The sequence below is a fragment of the Esox lucius genome, chromosome 8 (genome assembly GCF_011004845.1).
Source record: "Esox lucius isolate fEsoLuc1 chromosome 8, fEsoLuc1.pri, whole genome shotgun sequence".
Taxonomy (NCBI): domain Eukaryota; kingdom Metazoa; phylum Chordata; class Actinopteri; order Esociformes; family Esocidae; genus Esox; species Esox lucius.
In genome coordinates this window covers 20,251,196-20,268,374 of record NC_047576.1, presented here as the reverse complement: position 1 = coordinate 20,268,374, position 17,179 = coordinate 20,251,196, and the positions used below count along the sequence as shown (strand labels likewise).

General features: G+C 47.8%; 1 protein-coding gene across 4 annotated transcripts in view; it reads right to left on the bottom strand.

The window, feature by feature from the left end:
* Window positions 1-17,179, bottom strand: part of usp24 (ubiquitin specific peptidase 24) — a 34,745-nt gene that overhangs the window by 5,027 nt on the left and 12,539 nt on the right. For 2 of the 4 annotated variants that reach the window (XM_029121825.2, XM_029121828.2), the window contains 36 exons: window positions 16,889-17,047; window positions 16,568-16,682; window positions 16,267-16,478; window positions 15,705-15,962; window positions 14,868-14,966; window positions 13,947-14,054; window positions 13,202-13,354; window positions 12,396-12,527; window positions 11,984-12,095; window positions 10,800-10,876; window positions 10,297-10,437; window positions 9,948-10,184; window positions 9,500-9,709; window positions 9,232-9,405; window positions 9,055-9,140; window positions 8,721-8,829; window positions 8,384-8,539; window positions 8,106-8,299; window positions 5,968-6,190; window positions 5,575-5,737; window positions 4,974-5,135; window positions 4,823-4,893; window positions 4,579-4,739; window positions 3,975-4,036; window positions 3,666-3,857; window positions 3,319-3,578; window positions 2,933-3,178; window positions 2,750-2,848; window positions 2,556-2,638; window positions 2,321-2,462; window positions 1,817-2,145; window positions 1,451-1,575; window positions 1,165-1,306; window positions 925-1,075; window positions 595-690; window positions 260-477 (listed from right to left, as the gene is read on the bottom strand). In XM_029121825.2, coding sequence (XP_028977658.1) covers window positions 260-477; window positions 595-690; window positions 925-1,075; window positions 1,165-1,306; window positions 1,451-1,575; window positions 1,817-2,145; window positions 2,321-2,462; window positions 2,556-2,638; window positions 2,750-2,848; window positions 2,933-3,178; window positions 3,319-3,578; window positions 3,666-3,857; window positions 3,975-4,036; window positions 4,579-4,739; window positions 4,823-4,893; window positions 4,974-5,135; window positions 5,575-5,737; window positions 5,968-6,190; window positions 8,106-8,299; window positions 8,384-8,539; window positions 8,721-8,829; window positions 9,055-9,140; window positions 9,232-9,405; window positions 9,500-9,709; window positions 9,948-10,184; window positions 10,297-10,437; window positions 10,800-10,876; window positions 11,984-12,095; window positions 12,396-12,527; window positions 13,202-13,354; window positions 13,947-14,054; window positions 14,868-14,966; window positions 15,705-15,962; window positions 16,267-16,478; window positions 16,568-16,682; window positions 16,889-17,047 — 5,657 coding nt within the window. The remainder of the gene's footprint in view (window positions 1-259; window positions 478-594; window positions 691-924; window positions 1,076-1,164; window positions 1,307-1,450; window positions 1,576-1,816; window positions 2,146-2,320; window positions 2,463-2,555; window positions 2,639-2,749; window positions 2,849-2,932; window positions 3,179-3,318; window positions 3,579-3,665; window positions 3,858-3,974; window positions 4,037-4,578; window positions 4,740-4,822; window positions 4,894-4,973; window positions 5,136-5,574; window positions 5,738-5,967; window positions 6,191-8,105; window positions 8,300-8,383; window positions 8,540-8,720; window positions 8,830-9,054; window positions 9,141-9,231; window positions 9,406-9,499; window positions 9,710-9,947; window positions 10,185-10,296; window positions 10,438-10,799; window positions 10,877-11,983; window positions 12,096-12,395; window positions 12,528-13,201; window positions 13,355-13,946; window positions 14,055-14,867; window positions 14,967-15,704; window positions 15,963-16,266; window positions 16,479-16,567; window positions 16,683-16,888; window positions 17,048-17,179) is intronic. The other 2 variants (XM_029121826.2, XM_029121827.2) reach the window with 2 other exon arrangements.

Genomic DNA, 17,179 nt, shown 5'->3' with positions numbered 1-17,179 from the left:
GTATGAATTAGTTTATAAACTGTGGTTTGGGATGTGGGGGTTGACTGGCAGAAGTCAACCCCCACGTACCTTTGACTATTTTTATCAAACAAGTAAACAGTTCATAACAGCAATAGGTCATCTCAAGGATTTTTGGTATATGGCCAATATAGCACCGCTAACGGCTGCGTCCAGGCACTCCGTGTTGCCGACATGTCCAAATACCCCACACCCTCGTGCCTTGCTGGCTGATTAGAACTAGTTTAAAAGCAGTGCTGACTTGGTGATCTCTCGGCCCTCAGGTTCCACCAGGTACTGAGTCATCCAGTGACAGGCTTCACTGCTTTTAGACAGCAACACCTCCACCGTGGCCATCCACTCCTCTGTGTCCACCCGCAGTTTCTTCTTAGTGTGGAGGTACGTGTGGAATAGGAAGTGGACCGCCAGCTGCAGGCTCTCTCTGGCCATGGCCTGGTAGGCTGGGTGCTTCAGCTTCGTCTGCAACACACACACACGCACGCACACGCCTTGTAAGAGGTGTGTTTATAGAGGTAGGCACAGGCTGGAGTTATCAGCATCTGTTTGTTCTACAAACCAACGCTCATAAACACGTACCGCGTTGACTGAGGCCAGAGAAAGAGTGAAGTTAAAGTAGTCGCTGTTGTAAACATCCCTGTTCTTCATAAACTTCAGGTTCTCATCTCGCACCATCTACAACATAGACCGAGGGAGAGATGGAGAGAGAGATGACGAAAAAGGGGAGGAGGGGAAAGGTGTGGGAAAGAGAAATTTTTTTTTTTAGCTAGACTCCAGGCAAGTCTACACAGAAGTAGAACTGCAAAAACCAAATGTAAAGAAGAAACCGATATAAAACATCACCAGAAATATATCTAAAGTGAAGTCCCTGACTAAGATGACGAATACAACTCAGTTGAGTCTAGTCACCTGATAGATCCGAGCCGGCATCTTCTCCACAAACAGGCCTTTCTTCTCCCCCTTGCGCACCAGCCGGGTCAGGACCGACAGGCGGTCGTTGTTGGCCCTGGGGGGTCGAGGGGAAGACTGGGGACTGATGTCGGGGCTAGAGGGCGCCGAACTATGTGGGAAGGAGAGGTAAAGAATGGGTTGAGTGTGTGTGCGTGTGTGTGTGTGTGTGGGTAGGGTATTTGTGTGTGTATCACTCACAGTGTGAGGTCTTCAGCCTCTTGCCTCATGACACTGACTCTGCTCTTCTTGGGGAGAACAGGAGAGTTCTGATCACTGATTCTCTGGTAAAACAACATGTAGGCGTTCCAGTATCGACGCCGCACATCCGGATAGGGGTTAGCTACGCAGCAAAAGACAGAGAAAGTCATGTTGGAACATAAATTATTCCATAATGAACAAGGGTAAAAAAGTGTGGACCAAAAACGCTACCCAGAGGGACCCCATACTTTGATTGACATCCATATGTCATCTACTAAAGACTTACACTGATCATAGACTTTAGGCCGGTACTCGCCACCAAAGCACTCATACTCCAGAGTCTCGTCGTTCATATCAAATTCCTCCACTACATTGTCATTGAACTTATACCACCGGCCTCTAGCACTACCACTGCAGCACAGGACAAAGCAGACAGAGAAACAGAATTAGAAGAGCTGGAGACGCATTTATTTGGCTTGTCTAAAAAGACATTTGAAATTGGCGAGGGACAGTATAGTAATCAATTGGGTGGAGCCAGTAATCGAAAGATAGCTGGTTTGAACTCCAGAGCCAACAAGATAAACAAAACACATCACTCGTGAGGAAGACGTTTGAAAGTAATTGCTCTTATAATGAAATGTGTTCCTCTTACCGCCTGTCCTTGATGAAGGAGTAGTAATGTCCGGCATGAGCCTGCCCACTGTGGACTACAACTCCCACCAGCTCGTAGTTCTCGGAGATGGTCACCTTCTTCCTGGGTGAGCCCCCTGCCTCCCCTCGGCCGTCTCCCCCCTCCGCGCCCCCATCCTGGCGGGCCATGCCGGACACAGTGTAGGGCTCCATGTTCAGCACCCAGGGGAACCGGATCTGCTCGTCGTATTTGATGGAACGACCGCTCTCCCAGTCAAAGCCGAAACGCATCAGATGTATACAGAGGACACTGGGCAGGGACTTAATGCAGGTCCGCTTCACTGTGGTGCGCTGGAGACATGAACACACGTCGTGTTCTACTACATTATCCCTATTTAAACCATTATCCCTTAACCTGACATTATCACAAACATCTTTAACCCTTAACCCATCCGTGACTTTCACCGCAAAAACCTTGTTTTACTATTTAATGGGTCCCCGTAAGTACAGTACAACCTGCACACACCTTCTCCTTGCACTTTTCACAGTAGTAGGCGTTGGTTCCTTCTAACACCTCCCCCCTGACAAACTGGTCCAATGAGATCTCCAGACTCTGACAGGAAGTCACACCCAGGTTCAGCGCCATGAATGTCTCCTCGCGCTCATACCTAAAATCAGGTTCAGATGTTACAGTGAGGGGTCCAGACTTGGTGTTGTGTATGTGCGTGCGTGCGTGCGTGCGCGCGCGCGCTTGCACTCACCGGTGAGGACAGTCTTTGCAGATTTTCTGATCAGAGAAGATTCCCTGGAAAGTGTTCTTAAAGATCTGCTCCCGGCCAATTTTCTGAAAATGTGAACAGTGAAGATGTGTGTTGTGTGTTTGTTGTGTGATGTGTTGTGTGTGTTCTCAGTACAGACATGAGTTCAGCAGCGTCAGCAGAAGAGGGCAGATTACCTTCAGATGCTCATCCAGCTGATCCACCAGGGAAGTGAAGAACTCGTAGGCGTCTTGCTGCTCTCGGACATACAGCTCCTTATTCCACATCTTAAAGATCTACAGCAAACACCAAATCATTACGACTGAAACGCTGTTGGTCAGGTGTGCACATTTGAGTGTACTGTACTGTAATGAGCGTACCTTCCAGAAGTTCTCTGGGACGTAGTACTGCAACTTGCTCTCCATCAGGTGTCCGAACAGAGACTGGACCTGACAGAAGACACTCTCTTCCGGCTGCTCTGTGTCGTCGTCGATAGACAGGAAGGCCTCGGCCAGGCCTGGCTGCATGTACAGCTGCTGGAACACGGCGTTCATGTAACAGGTGGCGCCCCCGTTCTTCAAGCCTACGAACCCTGACACCGACCGACTGTCCACCGGGGGGAGGAACTGGGGGGGGGGGGGGGTTGGATATGAGAGCGTTAGACTTGACGAAGGCAAAAACCGGATAGTAATCGTCACCTGCAACTGTTGCTCGATACAACATTGTCTGCTAACGGACTACAGTGCAAACAAAGAAACAGGCTCACGTCGAACTCCTTGCTGAGGGTGGGGTCGGGCTGGTGGTGCATGGACAGCAGTTCCTTGGTGATGAGCTGCAGGTTGGCCACAGAGCTGTCCGCTAGCATGACCAACACCTCGTACGCCGCCAGCCGGCTGCTAGCCGTGTTGCACTTGGGGTGGAAGTCGTGGCTGGGGGCGGAGCCGGAGGCGGGGTTAGAGGTGTTCAGGATGATGCGGGACGCCCTGAACAGGAAGTCGTCCAACAGCTGCTGGATCAGGGAGGGACCTGGGGGGAACACGCACAGACGCGTGAGGACACGTGCGCACGGTGAACTGTGGCATGCTGAGGATGAAAACAGTTGTGTGCTCTCACCCAGCTGTTCCTTCTCCGTGCCACAGAGTGACAGCAGTGTTTTGATGAGGCGGAGGTGGCCCGCCTGCAGGATGTTGTCCGCCTCGCTTGTCTCCATCTCAGAGCTCCAGCTGGGCTCAAAGTTATCCAGCCAGCTGATCTCATCTTCCAACATGGCCGCCGCGCTCACAGACAACACCTCCATCTCTGAACCTGAAGGGGGGTGGGGGTTGGGGGCATGGAGCCATCATGGTGTCAATGATGGTGCTTTAAAACAGTTGGGGGGGGGGGGTTGCGTGTGTTTGCGCATGCGTGTGCATATGGACTCACTGGTCAGGTCGTCCAGTAGTTGACATCGAAGGTCAAAGTATTCAGTACACTGAGACAGCAATCTGGACAAACAAACAGACCTATATTATACACTCAGAAAGACAGACACATTATACAGCCAGAAAGACAGACACATTATACAGCCAGAAAGACAGACAGATCATACAGTCAGAAAGACAGACAGATCATACAGTCAGAAAGACAGACAGATCATACAGTCAGAAAGACAGACAAATCATACAGTCAGAAAGACAGACAAATCATACAGTCAGAAAGACAGACAGATCATACAGTCAGAAAGACAGACAGATCATACAGTCAGAAAGACAGACAGATTATACAGTCAGAAAGAAAGACAGACAGATTATCCCCTCCAATAGACAAACAGATCAGTACAGATTATTCAGTATATAGAACTACAGAACACTATACAGTACATCACAGCCCCCAAAAAATTTCCCAGTTAAAATATAATTAGTCACAGATCATTTGGTGCCATCTGCTGATGACTAACTACTGCCTCCTTGTTGTAGCTACACATTGTGTGTGTGTGTGTGTGTGTGTGTGTGTGTGTGTGCGTGCGTGCGTGCGTGCGTATGTGTACCTCTGGTTGACTCCTCTCATGACAGATGTGGGACTCCAGAGGGGTAGCTGGGAGGTGAGGACGACTCGGAGTAGGAACACATTGGGTTTTATGATTTCAGGGAACGCAGAGGTGTCTGATTGGCTTAAAGTGTACAACTGGTCGCACGCCACACGCCGAATCTAGCATAGAGACACGGGTTAGAATGCACACGTGTCTCAGTCTCACACACACACGCGCGCACACGCACACACAAACACACTACCTCTTCACTGGCTGATCCTAGCAGGATGTCGATGATGAAGTCGCTGACACAGGGGAGATTGTAAAACGACCCTGGAAAGAGAAACACTCTGTTTGCATTCTGTTTTCACGGTAGGTGACTCGTATAGAGTGTGTGTGTCTGTGTGTATTACCTAGCTGCTGTGTCCTCAGCTGTAGACAGGTGACCAATAGAGACAGGGCCTCTCGAGCAATGATACAGTCTTTAATAGAAACACTCTGCTGTTTTACACATATCCCAGCATGCAATGCTATGGGTGCCGTCTCGCCCTCACTGCTGGAGCTGCAGTTACTTCCTGTAGAAAGGAAGAGAGGGAGGAGAGAGAAGAAAAACTGATATCAGAATAACAGATGACCTGTTTCATTGCTAATAATTCAGGCAGGCGTTTATGTTGTCAGTAATCTTGCCAGGGCCTTCTCTGTGGGTGTGTACTCAAATCACTATCAAAGTGAGGACCGGTTTGGGTTTGACTCCAAGGAAGCAACAACCTTTCGGGTAATTGGGACTATTCTTCATGTTCTCACACATTAATGATGATTTTTAAGCTTTGGGTTAGGATTAACAAGGCTTGGAATTTGGGTTATGGTTAATTTAGGCATTAAGGGTTTAGTTTATTTTAAAAAGCAAGTAAGCAAAGAGTATTTCCAGTCCTCACATGGATAGCAAGGCAGTCTTGTGTGTGTGTATGAGTCTGTGCTGTGTGTGTGTATGAATCTGTGCTGTGTGCGTCTCACCAGTGCTGCTGACACGGCTGCGTACCCCAAGGGGTAGGAGCGAGCTGTGTTCAGGTCTGATTGGCTGAGGACTACCAACGAGATCCAATCGGCCAGCAGCTGCTGCCCAAGTCAGTCGCATGAAGCACGCCACAGTTGAAGTGAAGTCCCCAACCTCCATCGTCTACAGACAAGATTTATGATGAAAAATTTGTGTGTGTGTTGTGTAAAAGTTTGTATCAGGTGTGTGTTATATTGTGTTTTGTGTAAATTAGGTGTGTGTGTTGTGTTTGGTATGTATTAGGTGTGTGGGGGTTTTAGGTGTGTGTGTATTGTGTTATATTAGGTGTGTATTAGGTGTGTGGGGGTGTTAGGTGTATGTGTTATGTTAGGTGTGTGTTAGGTGTGTAGTACCTGAATAGCCACGCGTGCTGCAGGGATGATCTCCTCTACTCTGATGGAAGAGCGTTCCGACAGGGACATCTGTCTGTAGGAGATCTTCTCTGGCGTTCCACACAGCGACAACTGCCTCCCCGGACGCCCTGCGTTACGGAACGGACGACTAGACAGCGTGTCGCCTTCTCGGACTGCATCATCATCCAACAACGACGGCATACTCTGGCCGACCAACAGGAACCTGCAGGGAAAAGGTTCTGTTACAGTCCACACGTAAAACAATGCCTCGAGCCTGGACCAAGGATTCTCACTCCTTCACGTCCTCCACATTTTGCTGATTTATTCATAATTCATAATTTATTAACTATGTACAGTATCTCACAAAAGTGAGCACACTCCTCACATTTTTGTAAATATTTGATTATATCTTTTCATGTGACAACACTGAAGAAACGACACTTTGCTACAATGTAAAGTAGCGAGTGTACAGATTGTATAACAGTGTAAATTTGCTGCCCCTGCAAAATAACACAACACACAGCCATTAATGTCTAAACCGCTGGCAACAAAAGTGAGTACACCCCTAAGTGAAAATGTCCAAACTGGGCCCAATAAGCCATTTTCCCTCCTCGGTGTCATGTGACTCGTTAGTGTTACATGGTCTCAGGTGTGAATGAGGAGCAGGTGTGTTAAATTTGGTGTTATCCATCTCACACTCCCTCATACTGGTCACTGGAAGTTCAACATGGCACCTCATGGCAAAGAACTCTCTAAAGATCTGAAAAAAAGAATTGTTGCTCTACATAAAGATGGCCTAGGCTATAAGAAGATTACCAAGACCCTGAAACTGAGCTGCAGCACGGTGGCCAAGACCATACAGCGGTTTAACAGGACAGCTTCCACTCAGAACAGGCCTTGCCATGGTCGACCAAAGAAGTTAAGTGCACGTGCTCAGCGTCATATCCAGAGGTTGTCTTTGGGAAATAGACGTATCGGTGCTGCCAGCATTGCTGCAGAGGTTGAAGGGGTGGGGGGTCAGCCTGTCAGTGCTCAGACCATACGCCACACACTGCATCAAATCGGTCTGCATGGCTGTCGTTCCAGAAGGAAGCCTCATCTAAAGATGATGTACAAGAAAGGCTGCAAACAGTTTGCTGAAAACAAGCCGACTAAGGACATGGATTACTGGAACCATGTCCTGTGGTCTGATGAAACCAAGATCAACTTATTTGGTTCAGATGGTGTCAAGCGTGTGTGGCGGCAACCAGGTGAGGAGTACAAAGACAAGTGTGTCTTGCCTACAGTCAAGCATGGTGGTGAGTGTCATGGTCTGGGGCTGCATGAGTGCTGCCGGCACTGGGGAGCTACAGTTCATTGAGGGAACCATGAATGCCAACATGTACTGTGACATACTGAAGCAGAGCATGATCCCCTCCCTTCAGAGACTGGGCTTGCAGGGCAGTATTCCAACACGATAACGACCCCAAACACACCTCCAAGACGACCACTGCCTTGCTAAAGAAGCTGAGGATAATGATGATGGACTGGCCAAACATGTCTCCAGACCTAAATCCTATTGAGCATCTGTGGGGCATCCTCAAACGGAAGGTAGAGGAGCGCAAGTTCTCTCACATCCACCAGCTCTGTGATGTCATCATGGAGAAGTGGAAGAGGACTCCAGTGGCAACATGTGAAGCTCTGGTGAACTTCATTTCCAAGAGGGTTAAGGCAGTGCTGGAAAATAATGGTGGCAACCCAAAATATTGACATTCTGTGCCCAATTTGGACATTTTTACTTAGGGGTGTACTCACTTTAGTTGCCAGCAGTTTAGACAATAATGGCTGTGGGTTGTGTTATTTTGAGGGGACAGCACATTTACACTGTTATACAAGCTGTACACTCGCTATCAAACATTTACAAAAATGTGAGTGTACTCACTTTTGAGATACTGTATATCTACTGCCATTAATTTAAACTGAATAATATCCTATAACGACAGAGCGAAAACACTTTTTATAGACATTTATTCCAAACTATTGAAAATAAAAAAGGGTAGTGTTTAGATTGATAACAAAATGTCCACAACCAAATGTAGATGTGAAGAATACTTTCTGAAGGCACTGAATATTTATTTGCTGTGTGTGTGTGTGTGTACCTGGCCAGTTGTAGACAGATGGAGTAGACTCCCTGCCTGGTCTCGTAGTCAACCTCAGCAGGGATGGAATCTCGCTGCATCACATTCACCACCAAACTGAGCCCTCCAGCTTTCAGGAAGTTCTCACAGAAAGACTTGACACTGGTTTTAGCCATCTCATCATCAGAGGTTGGCATCAGCTTGGAACTCAACACCTAGAAAAGAGAGGCCCGGGAAGGGAGTACGAAGTAGAACTGAAGTGTGTCGTGACAGTGTGTAGTTACAGCTTGTGATTGTACCTCTAAGTTGTACAGGACTCTGAAGGTGGACATCCCGGGAGCGGACGATCTGAACAGAGATTCCAGGATGGAGGCAGCACTAGGCTGGTGTTGTTGTTTGGAACCCAGAGAAGGAGAGCGAGAGCCTGACCCCTGACCCAATGTGAACAATGTCTTCTACAAACAAACATGGGTAACACACACAGTTAAAGGGGCAATCTGCAGTTCAAAGAGTTATGTAATGGGGCTGGAGAAACATTGCCAGTTCACCCCAACATGTTACCATTGCAGCTAGTTCGGTACAACAACATACTGGTCATGTTGGCTTGGTAGCTCAGTAACCAGAGAACTGATGTACCTGGTGACTCCAGACACTGGACTCTTTGGGAACAAAGTTATCAAGGGCATCCTGAACCTCTGGGTCCGTAGGGATGAGCAGGAGCAGCTTTCGTACACGCAATGTTATTCTGGAACGCACACACAACATTATTCTTGAAAACACAGACAGACACAGACACACCACTATTCATGAACACACACACACACACACGTTATTCTGAAACCCACGCACACACACACACACACACACACAAAACAACAACATTCTAGAACACAAACACACACCGTTTCCCATTTCGAACCATTCTGAAACCAGGAATCTGGTGTCGGCGCTGGGAGTGTGTGCGACTCACCTGGGTTCATCCAGGTTGGCCAGTTGATAGAGCATCTCAAACACGTTACACACCAATGCCATGACAACACCTGGAAGAGACTTCTCCTGGAAACACACACACACATACGGACTCAAACATCAACTCAAAAAACACATGTCTGTGTTTAAGGTGTTTGTGTTTTTGTGAGCAGTCTACCTGCTCCATGGCATAGGCGGAGTTGAAGACAGACGAACTAGTGGAGGAGGCTGAGGCGGAGGACTCGGAGCTGCCACCAGAGGGCGTCCCAGTGCTGGAGCTCTTCACCGTCAGAGACTGTTCATCACTGAACCCCAGCTGGGAGAGCAGCTTCTGGTCTCGGTTCATGGTCAGCTACAGACAGATTTACACAAAGCCAAATGCTTCCATCTTTTGGCTTACAACGCTGTTCAATAAACACTCTGCTGAATGAATAACACAAACTCACCACGCTGTCATTGGCAAAGATCTGGACATTGTCCACCGGACAGCTGAGGTGCTCAGCGATCTTCCAGCGAATGCTGCCTACAGTCTCGTTGCTGTGAGCCTCCAGGATGAAGGTGTCTTTGGTGGACTCATAGGTGACGTGGAGAGAGACGGGGTGGCCATTGAATGACGCACCGTGAGGTAGAATGGTCCGAGGCACAGAGTACAAGTCCTACACACACACAGTTATCTTCACATAACACTGCCGAGTTTTTCTCATCAGCCAAACTGAAAATGTATTATAACGAAATAACATTGATTTAAGGATTAAATTATTCATGTTTAACCACAATTAATCTTCTACTTTTGAAACCATAGTCTAAGAAGGAACCACATTTCAATGACGGACACGTTGCCAGCATGGGGGCTCCAGGTTTATGTGCTACTTTCTCCTCAGTGTGATGTCATACCTCGATAGTGATGACGTAACACTCAGCCAATAGCAGAAGCCTCTCGATGATGACCAGCTTGGTGGACCTGGAAGGTGATTGGACAGATGTGGCGACAGTGGGCATGGCGGTGGCAGTCAGCATCTTGGTCGCCCTGCTGACAGCATGGGTCAGGGTGGGTCCTCCCAGGGCTGAACTGGCCGCCTCCAGTCGCTTGTAACAATCAGCGATAAACTTCTTGTGCAAAGAGACAGAATCCTACAGAGACATGAAGAGTCAACAAGACTGTATGCAGGCTGCACACACAGGCACACACAGACACACACCTACACACACAGACACACACAGACACACACAGACACACACACACCTTCTTCATCTTGGGGTTGAGGTTGGTGTAGCTGTAAGTGATGATCAGCTGGATGGCCTCGTTGGCAATCTCCTCGTCAGGTGTTTCCATGGCGATGCGCCAGATAAAGTCCATCCCGGCTAGATCCAGTCGTTCCACACACTGCGCAGACAGGAGAGATATGATGAAAAGAGGTGTAATGATCCAAACCCTGCTAGTGTTAGCGTGCTAGTGTTAGCGTGCTAGTGTTAGCGTGCTAGTGTTAGCGTGCTAGTGTTAGCGTGCTAGTGTTAGCGTGCTAGTGTTAGCGTGCTAGTGTTAGCGTGCTAGTGTTAGCGTGCTAGTGTTAGCGTCATATACTAAGACAGGGAACATATTGACAGAAATCAAGTCCAGGAGTGTCCAGCTCAAAAGTCATGATGCAGCCAATACAGAGATGAACTTAAGATTTAAATGTGTATATTTTAATAGTCTCAGCTTGGCTAAGGGAAGGAGAGTGGCTGTGTGTGAGCTGACTGACTCACCAGCTGAGTTCCTTGGCGTTTCAGTCGATGGTCACACAGATTGACGTTCTCGAAGAAGGTTTTAAACAGATTAAAGCCTAAAACATGAAACATTGGTTGAAGCCACTGCCACACAGCTCTGACCTCCAACACAACATTAACACCCAGTGTGACTGTCACCTCACCATTCATTAACACCAGCGTGTGACTTTGTTCATTGATTTAGCTAGGTGGAAAAATAATCTAAAACATTTGTTATCCCATTAAAACTGAGGAAGGCTACGAGAAGCCGAATAGCCATGTTTATTTTTTGGTTAAAGAGTGAAAATGTGTTGCATTTACGATGCATTCAATTAATTGGTCAGAAAAAGCTATGGCCTGCCAATCAGGCCTCATGGGTATCTCGGCTTGTAAATGCTGTGAAACGTACTACCACAGGCTGTGATTAAGTAAAAAAAAAATTTTCACAGTTCTAGCGAAATATTAGTGACAAAACTCAGAGCGTGCATATTTTACATTGGCAAGTGTTATTAATGATTTGCATGACTTCAAATATCAAGTTAGTTACAATTATACGTATTTCTATACAACTACAAAAGTAATTATACATTTGTAAATATAATTTTTGCAATTGTACAACAATTGTCACCTCACCATTCATTAACACCCAGCATGTGTGATTGTCGCCTCACCATTCATTAACACCCAGGTGTGTGTGATTGTCGCCTCACCATTAACACCCAGCGTGTGTGATTGTTGCCACAGCATGCACCCAGTGTGTATGACTGTCACCTCACCATTCATTAACACCCAGTGTGTGACTGTTGCCTCACCATTCATTAACACCCAGCATGCATGATTGTCGCCTCACCATTCATTAACACCCAGCGTGTGTGACTGTCGCCTCACCATTCATTAACACCCAGTGTGTGACTGTCGCCTCACTATTCATTAACACCCAGCGTGTGACTGTCGCCTCACTATTCATTAACACCCAGCATGTGTGATTGTCGCCTCACAGTTCATTAACACCCAGCGTGTGTGATTTTCGCCTCACAGTTCATTAACACCCAGCGTGTGTGACTGTCGCCTCACAGTTCATTAACACCCAGCGTGTGTGACTGTCGCCTCACCATTCATTAACACCCAGCGTGACTGTCGCCATAGCATGCATTAACACTCAGTGTGTATGACTGTCGCCTCACCATTCATAGTGATCTCATAGGGCTCCAGTTTGAGGATCTTCTCTTTAAAGAGCTGCTGCTGAACATCACTCTCCAGATCATGTTGGCCCTTAGTGAACCACTCAAAACACATCTAAACACAGAGTTAAGGAGGAGTTACACATTAACACTTTATCTGAACTTACACATAATAACACTAGACCAGCAACAAGGCCTCTTAACAAGAGTCACTCAGTTACGTAATGCATTGAAATAGATCGGTCGGTAACCACATAACCCAGTGGTAGTCAGAAGAGTGTTGGGTCATTAACCTGAAATGTCACAAGTTTGAGTCCCAGAGCAGACAATGTGAAAATGTAGGCTGACCCGTCCTTGAGCCAGTGGCCCACTTAGAAGAGCCTCTGGTAAATGACTGGAATGTTTTCATTTTTACCTCCCTGTCCAGCTCACAGACTTCTGGTCCTGAGACGAGGCAGTCCCATATTTCTTTGGCTCGGTTCCAGACCAGGTAGAGGGATGCCTCCTGGAGGAAGAAGGCCAGGAACCTCAGGTGGCCATCTAGATACTGAAGGAGGAGAGAGTCAGGAGAAGGCATGACGTAATTTTAGAAGTCAAACATTTAAGTAGGCAGGCAGACACAGGCAGGCAGGAGGGCAGGCAGACACAGGCAGGCAGGAGGGCAGGCAGACACAGGCAGGCAGACACAGGCAGACACAGGCAGGCAGGAGGGCAGGCAGGCAGGCAGACACAGGCAGGCAGGAGGGCAGGCAGGCACAGGCAGACACAGGCAGGCAGGAGGGCAGGCAGACACAGGCAGGCAGGAGGGCAGGCAGGCAGGCAGGAGGGCAGGCAGGCAGACACAGGCAGGCAGGAGGGCAGGCAGACACAGGCAGGCAGACACAGGCAGGCAGGAGGGCAGGCAGACACAGGCAGGCAGGAGGGCAGGCAGACACAGGCAGGCAGGAGGGCAGGCAGGCAGGCAGACACAGGCAGGCAGGAGGGCAGGCAGGAGGGCAGGCAGACACAGGCAGGCAGGAGGGCAGGCAGACACAGGCAGGCAGGAGGGCAGGCAGACAGGCAGGCAGGAGGGCAGGCAGACACAGGCAGGCAGACACAGGCAGGCAGGCAGACACAGGCAGGCAGACACAGGCAGGCAGGAGGGCAGGCAGGCAGGAGGGCAGGCAGGCAGGTAGACACAGGCAGGCAGGAGGGCAGGCAGACACAGGCAGGCAGCTGTACCTCCTGGTAAGTGTATCTTCCGTCCACAAGTGTGTGTCCGGTCAGTGCGTTGTTCCCAGCCGCAGAGACGGCAAGTCGGTGACATGCCACCAGAGATCCTGTAATCAGTTTGACGATCTCAAAATTCTTCTTCAAGTCCTGGATGATACTCTGCTGGGGGAACACACACACTATGAAGACGTGCCTGGTGGCTCTTATTTATGATGTCTACTGCTGCTTCAAAAATGTTTTGGACAGCCACACTAGTCTATGGATACACACTCCAACGCTGAAAAGCTTCTCTAAAGGTGCTGAGGATGCTGGGACATTTAGGTAGACAGTCATTAGTCACTGTGGGTTTGTGTGACCGTGTGTGTTTCAGAACTTCAGAGGAAAATATTTTGTAATCCTCCATTTCTTTATTTGTTGGTGGTAACATTTCACAAGCCATATTCCTCAGCGGTTCACCGAAACTGTAAGGGTGTTTGTACAACGTCAGTTTGAGTAATTCAAGGATTGAGCCTTAACTTAGAACATCTTTTCATTGAATTCTATATAAACATTTGCCTTTTGCTAAATGTTTAGAGCACAGCATTTGAAATATGTTTGACGAAAATATATTTGGAAAGGGTTTCAGATAAGTACTGGTAGGCTTTATACAAACAACCCTTTAAACACAAAAACAAATTCTGGGGCTGTGTACATAAACAGTTAAATACCCATTTAAATGGCAGATAGTCACATCACAAAGACACATGTCTGATACCTTATCCTGTTTCTGGTAGGTCTGTTTGATGAAGGAGCGTGTGATCTCATGAAGCTGTCGAAGAGCCGGAACCACCCAGACTGCCTGGGGACTGCCCTGCTGAGACGACTACACACACACACACACACACACACACACACACACACACACACACACACACACACACACACACACACACACACACACACACACACACACACACACACACACACACACACACACACACGTTAGGCCACTTGGGTCCTTGAAAAGCACTACACAGTCCTGTGTGTTATCTTCATTAATACAGACAGCATTTAAACAGTGCTCTCTGATTGCCTTTCATTCATCTCATCCAATCACGAAAAGACAAAAGAACACCAAAGCTGCTTACAACAACAAACACTGTAATCAACATTTTAGAAAGATGCCAATCCCTACAATGCTTAAACAATAGCTCGCTCTCACATTTTGGAAAGAACGCACGCATCCCACAAAGAATTAAACACAGCTGCAGTATCAATGAGGGAGTTCTCTTATCTGGCCTGGGTGGTAGTTGTTGGCTTTTGTGCCTTGGCCCTGTCACATGCTTTGGAACCAGGTTGCTTCCCGATCACAAGCCAGGTGCTTTGGGCAAAAAGTATATAACAAATAGAGCTCACAATGAAAACAAATTCTCAAAACCCATGACAACAGGGCTATTGTCCGTTCATGCGGTGGGCCGTCGCTTGGTTCAACCCAGTTAAGCTTAGAACTCCCTCACTGAAACATCTTATGGTAAAATCAACAATGAAGCAATTACTCACTGGACAATCAAATCGACCCCGCCTTAACCCACCCCGATCCAGCCCTCCTCTAGGATTGGTTGGTGAGTAGCAGTGAAAAGATTAAATGTAAATGCTGATTGGTCAATAGAGTTTTAAGGTGAGGGGCATCTCTTACTTTGGCCAATGAGTTTTCTTTGGCTTTCTTCTTGCCCCAGGAGCCACTAAGAAAGGAGCTTGGGGCGTCGCTGGTTTTACCCTCCTCCTCAGCCTGAGTCTACAAACATAAACTGGCTTATTCACGCTTTGTTTGTGTGTAGGTGTGGGTCAGGGTTTCATGTGGCATTTGAATTCAGCTGACTATTCAGGAATATGCAGGACATGGGAGTGTAACCAATTAGGGTGTCAACCCATGCTGCTCAGGAAAATCACATTTAGCCAATGGTAATTCATCTTAACACAACAGAAATGAGTCAGTGAAGTTGTATTTAAAGTAGGATGTCAGATAAGAGGCAGGTGGAGTGTGCAACATGTCCTCCAATGCACACCTAGCGAATAACCAAGCATGCACATTTGAAAGGTTTCATGGGACACAGGTTTCTAGAGCTAAAAGATAAGCTACAAAGCCTGGCCTTGCAAAACACAGATTAATCATGGGTGGATGCTGCAGTTAGTATTAAAACGTGTCCATAGGGAGGGGACTATTTCCACAGCCCTTTCTTCTAACTTTGAATTTACTTGAATTAAAATCCTATCAATAAATTGCCCCTCCCTGGCTTGTATCTCCCAAGCAGCAGGCAGAGGAGAAAATTGGCGTACATAAACAACAGCACTGGGCAATTTGACAATTTTATTTATTGGAAAAAAACAGTATTTATTTGCCAAAATCCAGCAATTATTGGCTAACCAAAACCCTGGTGTGTGTGTGTGTGTGTGTGTACATTTGAGAGCTGCAACCTGAACTCAGATGCTGTGACTGTTCGTCCAGGCAAGCGGCTGGTTTGGTGTGTTTTACCTTCTTGATGTCTTCTATACATTTGATGATGTAGCAGCGTTTGACGGTCTCCTTCACAGCGTAGGCGTCGGTCAGGATAGCCAGGTGCTCCTCGGAGGCCTGCTGCACCAGGGAGGTGGGCAGGGTGGGCAGGTGGGCCAGCTCCCACAGGACCTCCAGCACCTTCCCTGTGGTGGCCTCTGACCGCGCTTCCCTGCCGATCCTCCCGATCAGACTCAACAGCTTCTGCCTCACACGATCACTCTCCACCTCCCAGCTCTGGACCACACCACACACACACATTTTAGAAATATCCTAAAAGTCCTATTTGTCCTAAACCTAACCCCACAAACCTAAACCTAACCCAACCACCCACCAACCCTAATTATAATTTCATCTTTTGCCCAAAATTGCGACCATAAAATGTATTTTTTTCTCCCAGGAACTGGCGAATGTCGCCAAAAGCTCAGAGGTTCCTTGTGCCAATCCTTGTGGAGGACGGAAAAATTGGAAAACAGAAAGAGTACTAGCAGATGCACAAACCCACAGGGAAACCATGGTTCCTAAGAGCACACATTCATACCTTCTGTATGAGGACAAACAGGTGGCTGAGCTGGTCGAAGTTGAACTTGACGGCAGCGGCAGCCATGATGGTGTGGATGTTCTCTATCACCGTGGACGACTGGCCTGCTTGTATCCTCCAGATCTTAGACAGCTCGTCCAGAGAGAGTTTACTGCCCAACAGCTCAATGATGCCTTTTATTCGATCACAATACTGGGCCTGGTCAATGTTACCTACACCCCACACACACACACAGGCCTTTATTACCTGGAATTCCACATCAGGACAGTAGAACTCAAAGTAATTATGTTAAAGTATTTACCCTCCAGTGCTATTGACAGGACAGAGTTTTCCACTAGCCAGTCCAGCAGCCTGTCGGTGTCAATTGCATTCTTCACTGTCTTAGACACAGTACTCTCCTCGATCAGCTTAGTCACCTACACACACACACACACACCCACACACACACACACACACACACACACACACACACACACACACACACACACACACACACACGAAGTGTGACAACAGATTGACGGAACTGAATTCCCCATGGAGTGCGCAGAATTATACTGGACAATGGCTTCCTGTCTGGCCTGGTGTGTGATAACCCTGGACATTGTAACCCCCGGTCTCTCACCTCTTTGAGGGAGTTCATCTTAGTGGAGAAGTGAGGCGTCTTCAGCATGCGCAGCAGGGTGTCCAGGCGCAGGTCGTCCACCACGGTAACCAAGGCTGTCTGGAACCTCATACACAGCAGCTTGATGGCAGACAGCAACTCCGGGATGCTCACCAGCCTCTACAGAAGGAAAGGGGGAGAACAACAGTTAGCCACCCCCTGTTGATGTGTCAGGAGGGAACGTTGAATGGTCGCCGTTCTCCCCATTTGTAGGTGTATTTTCAGTGGTATTAAAAATAAAGACAGTTCATA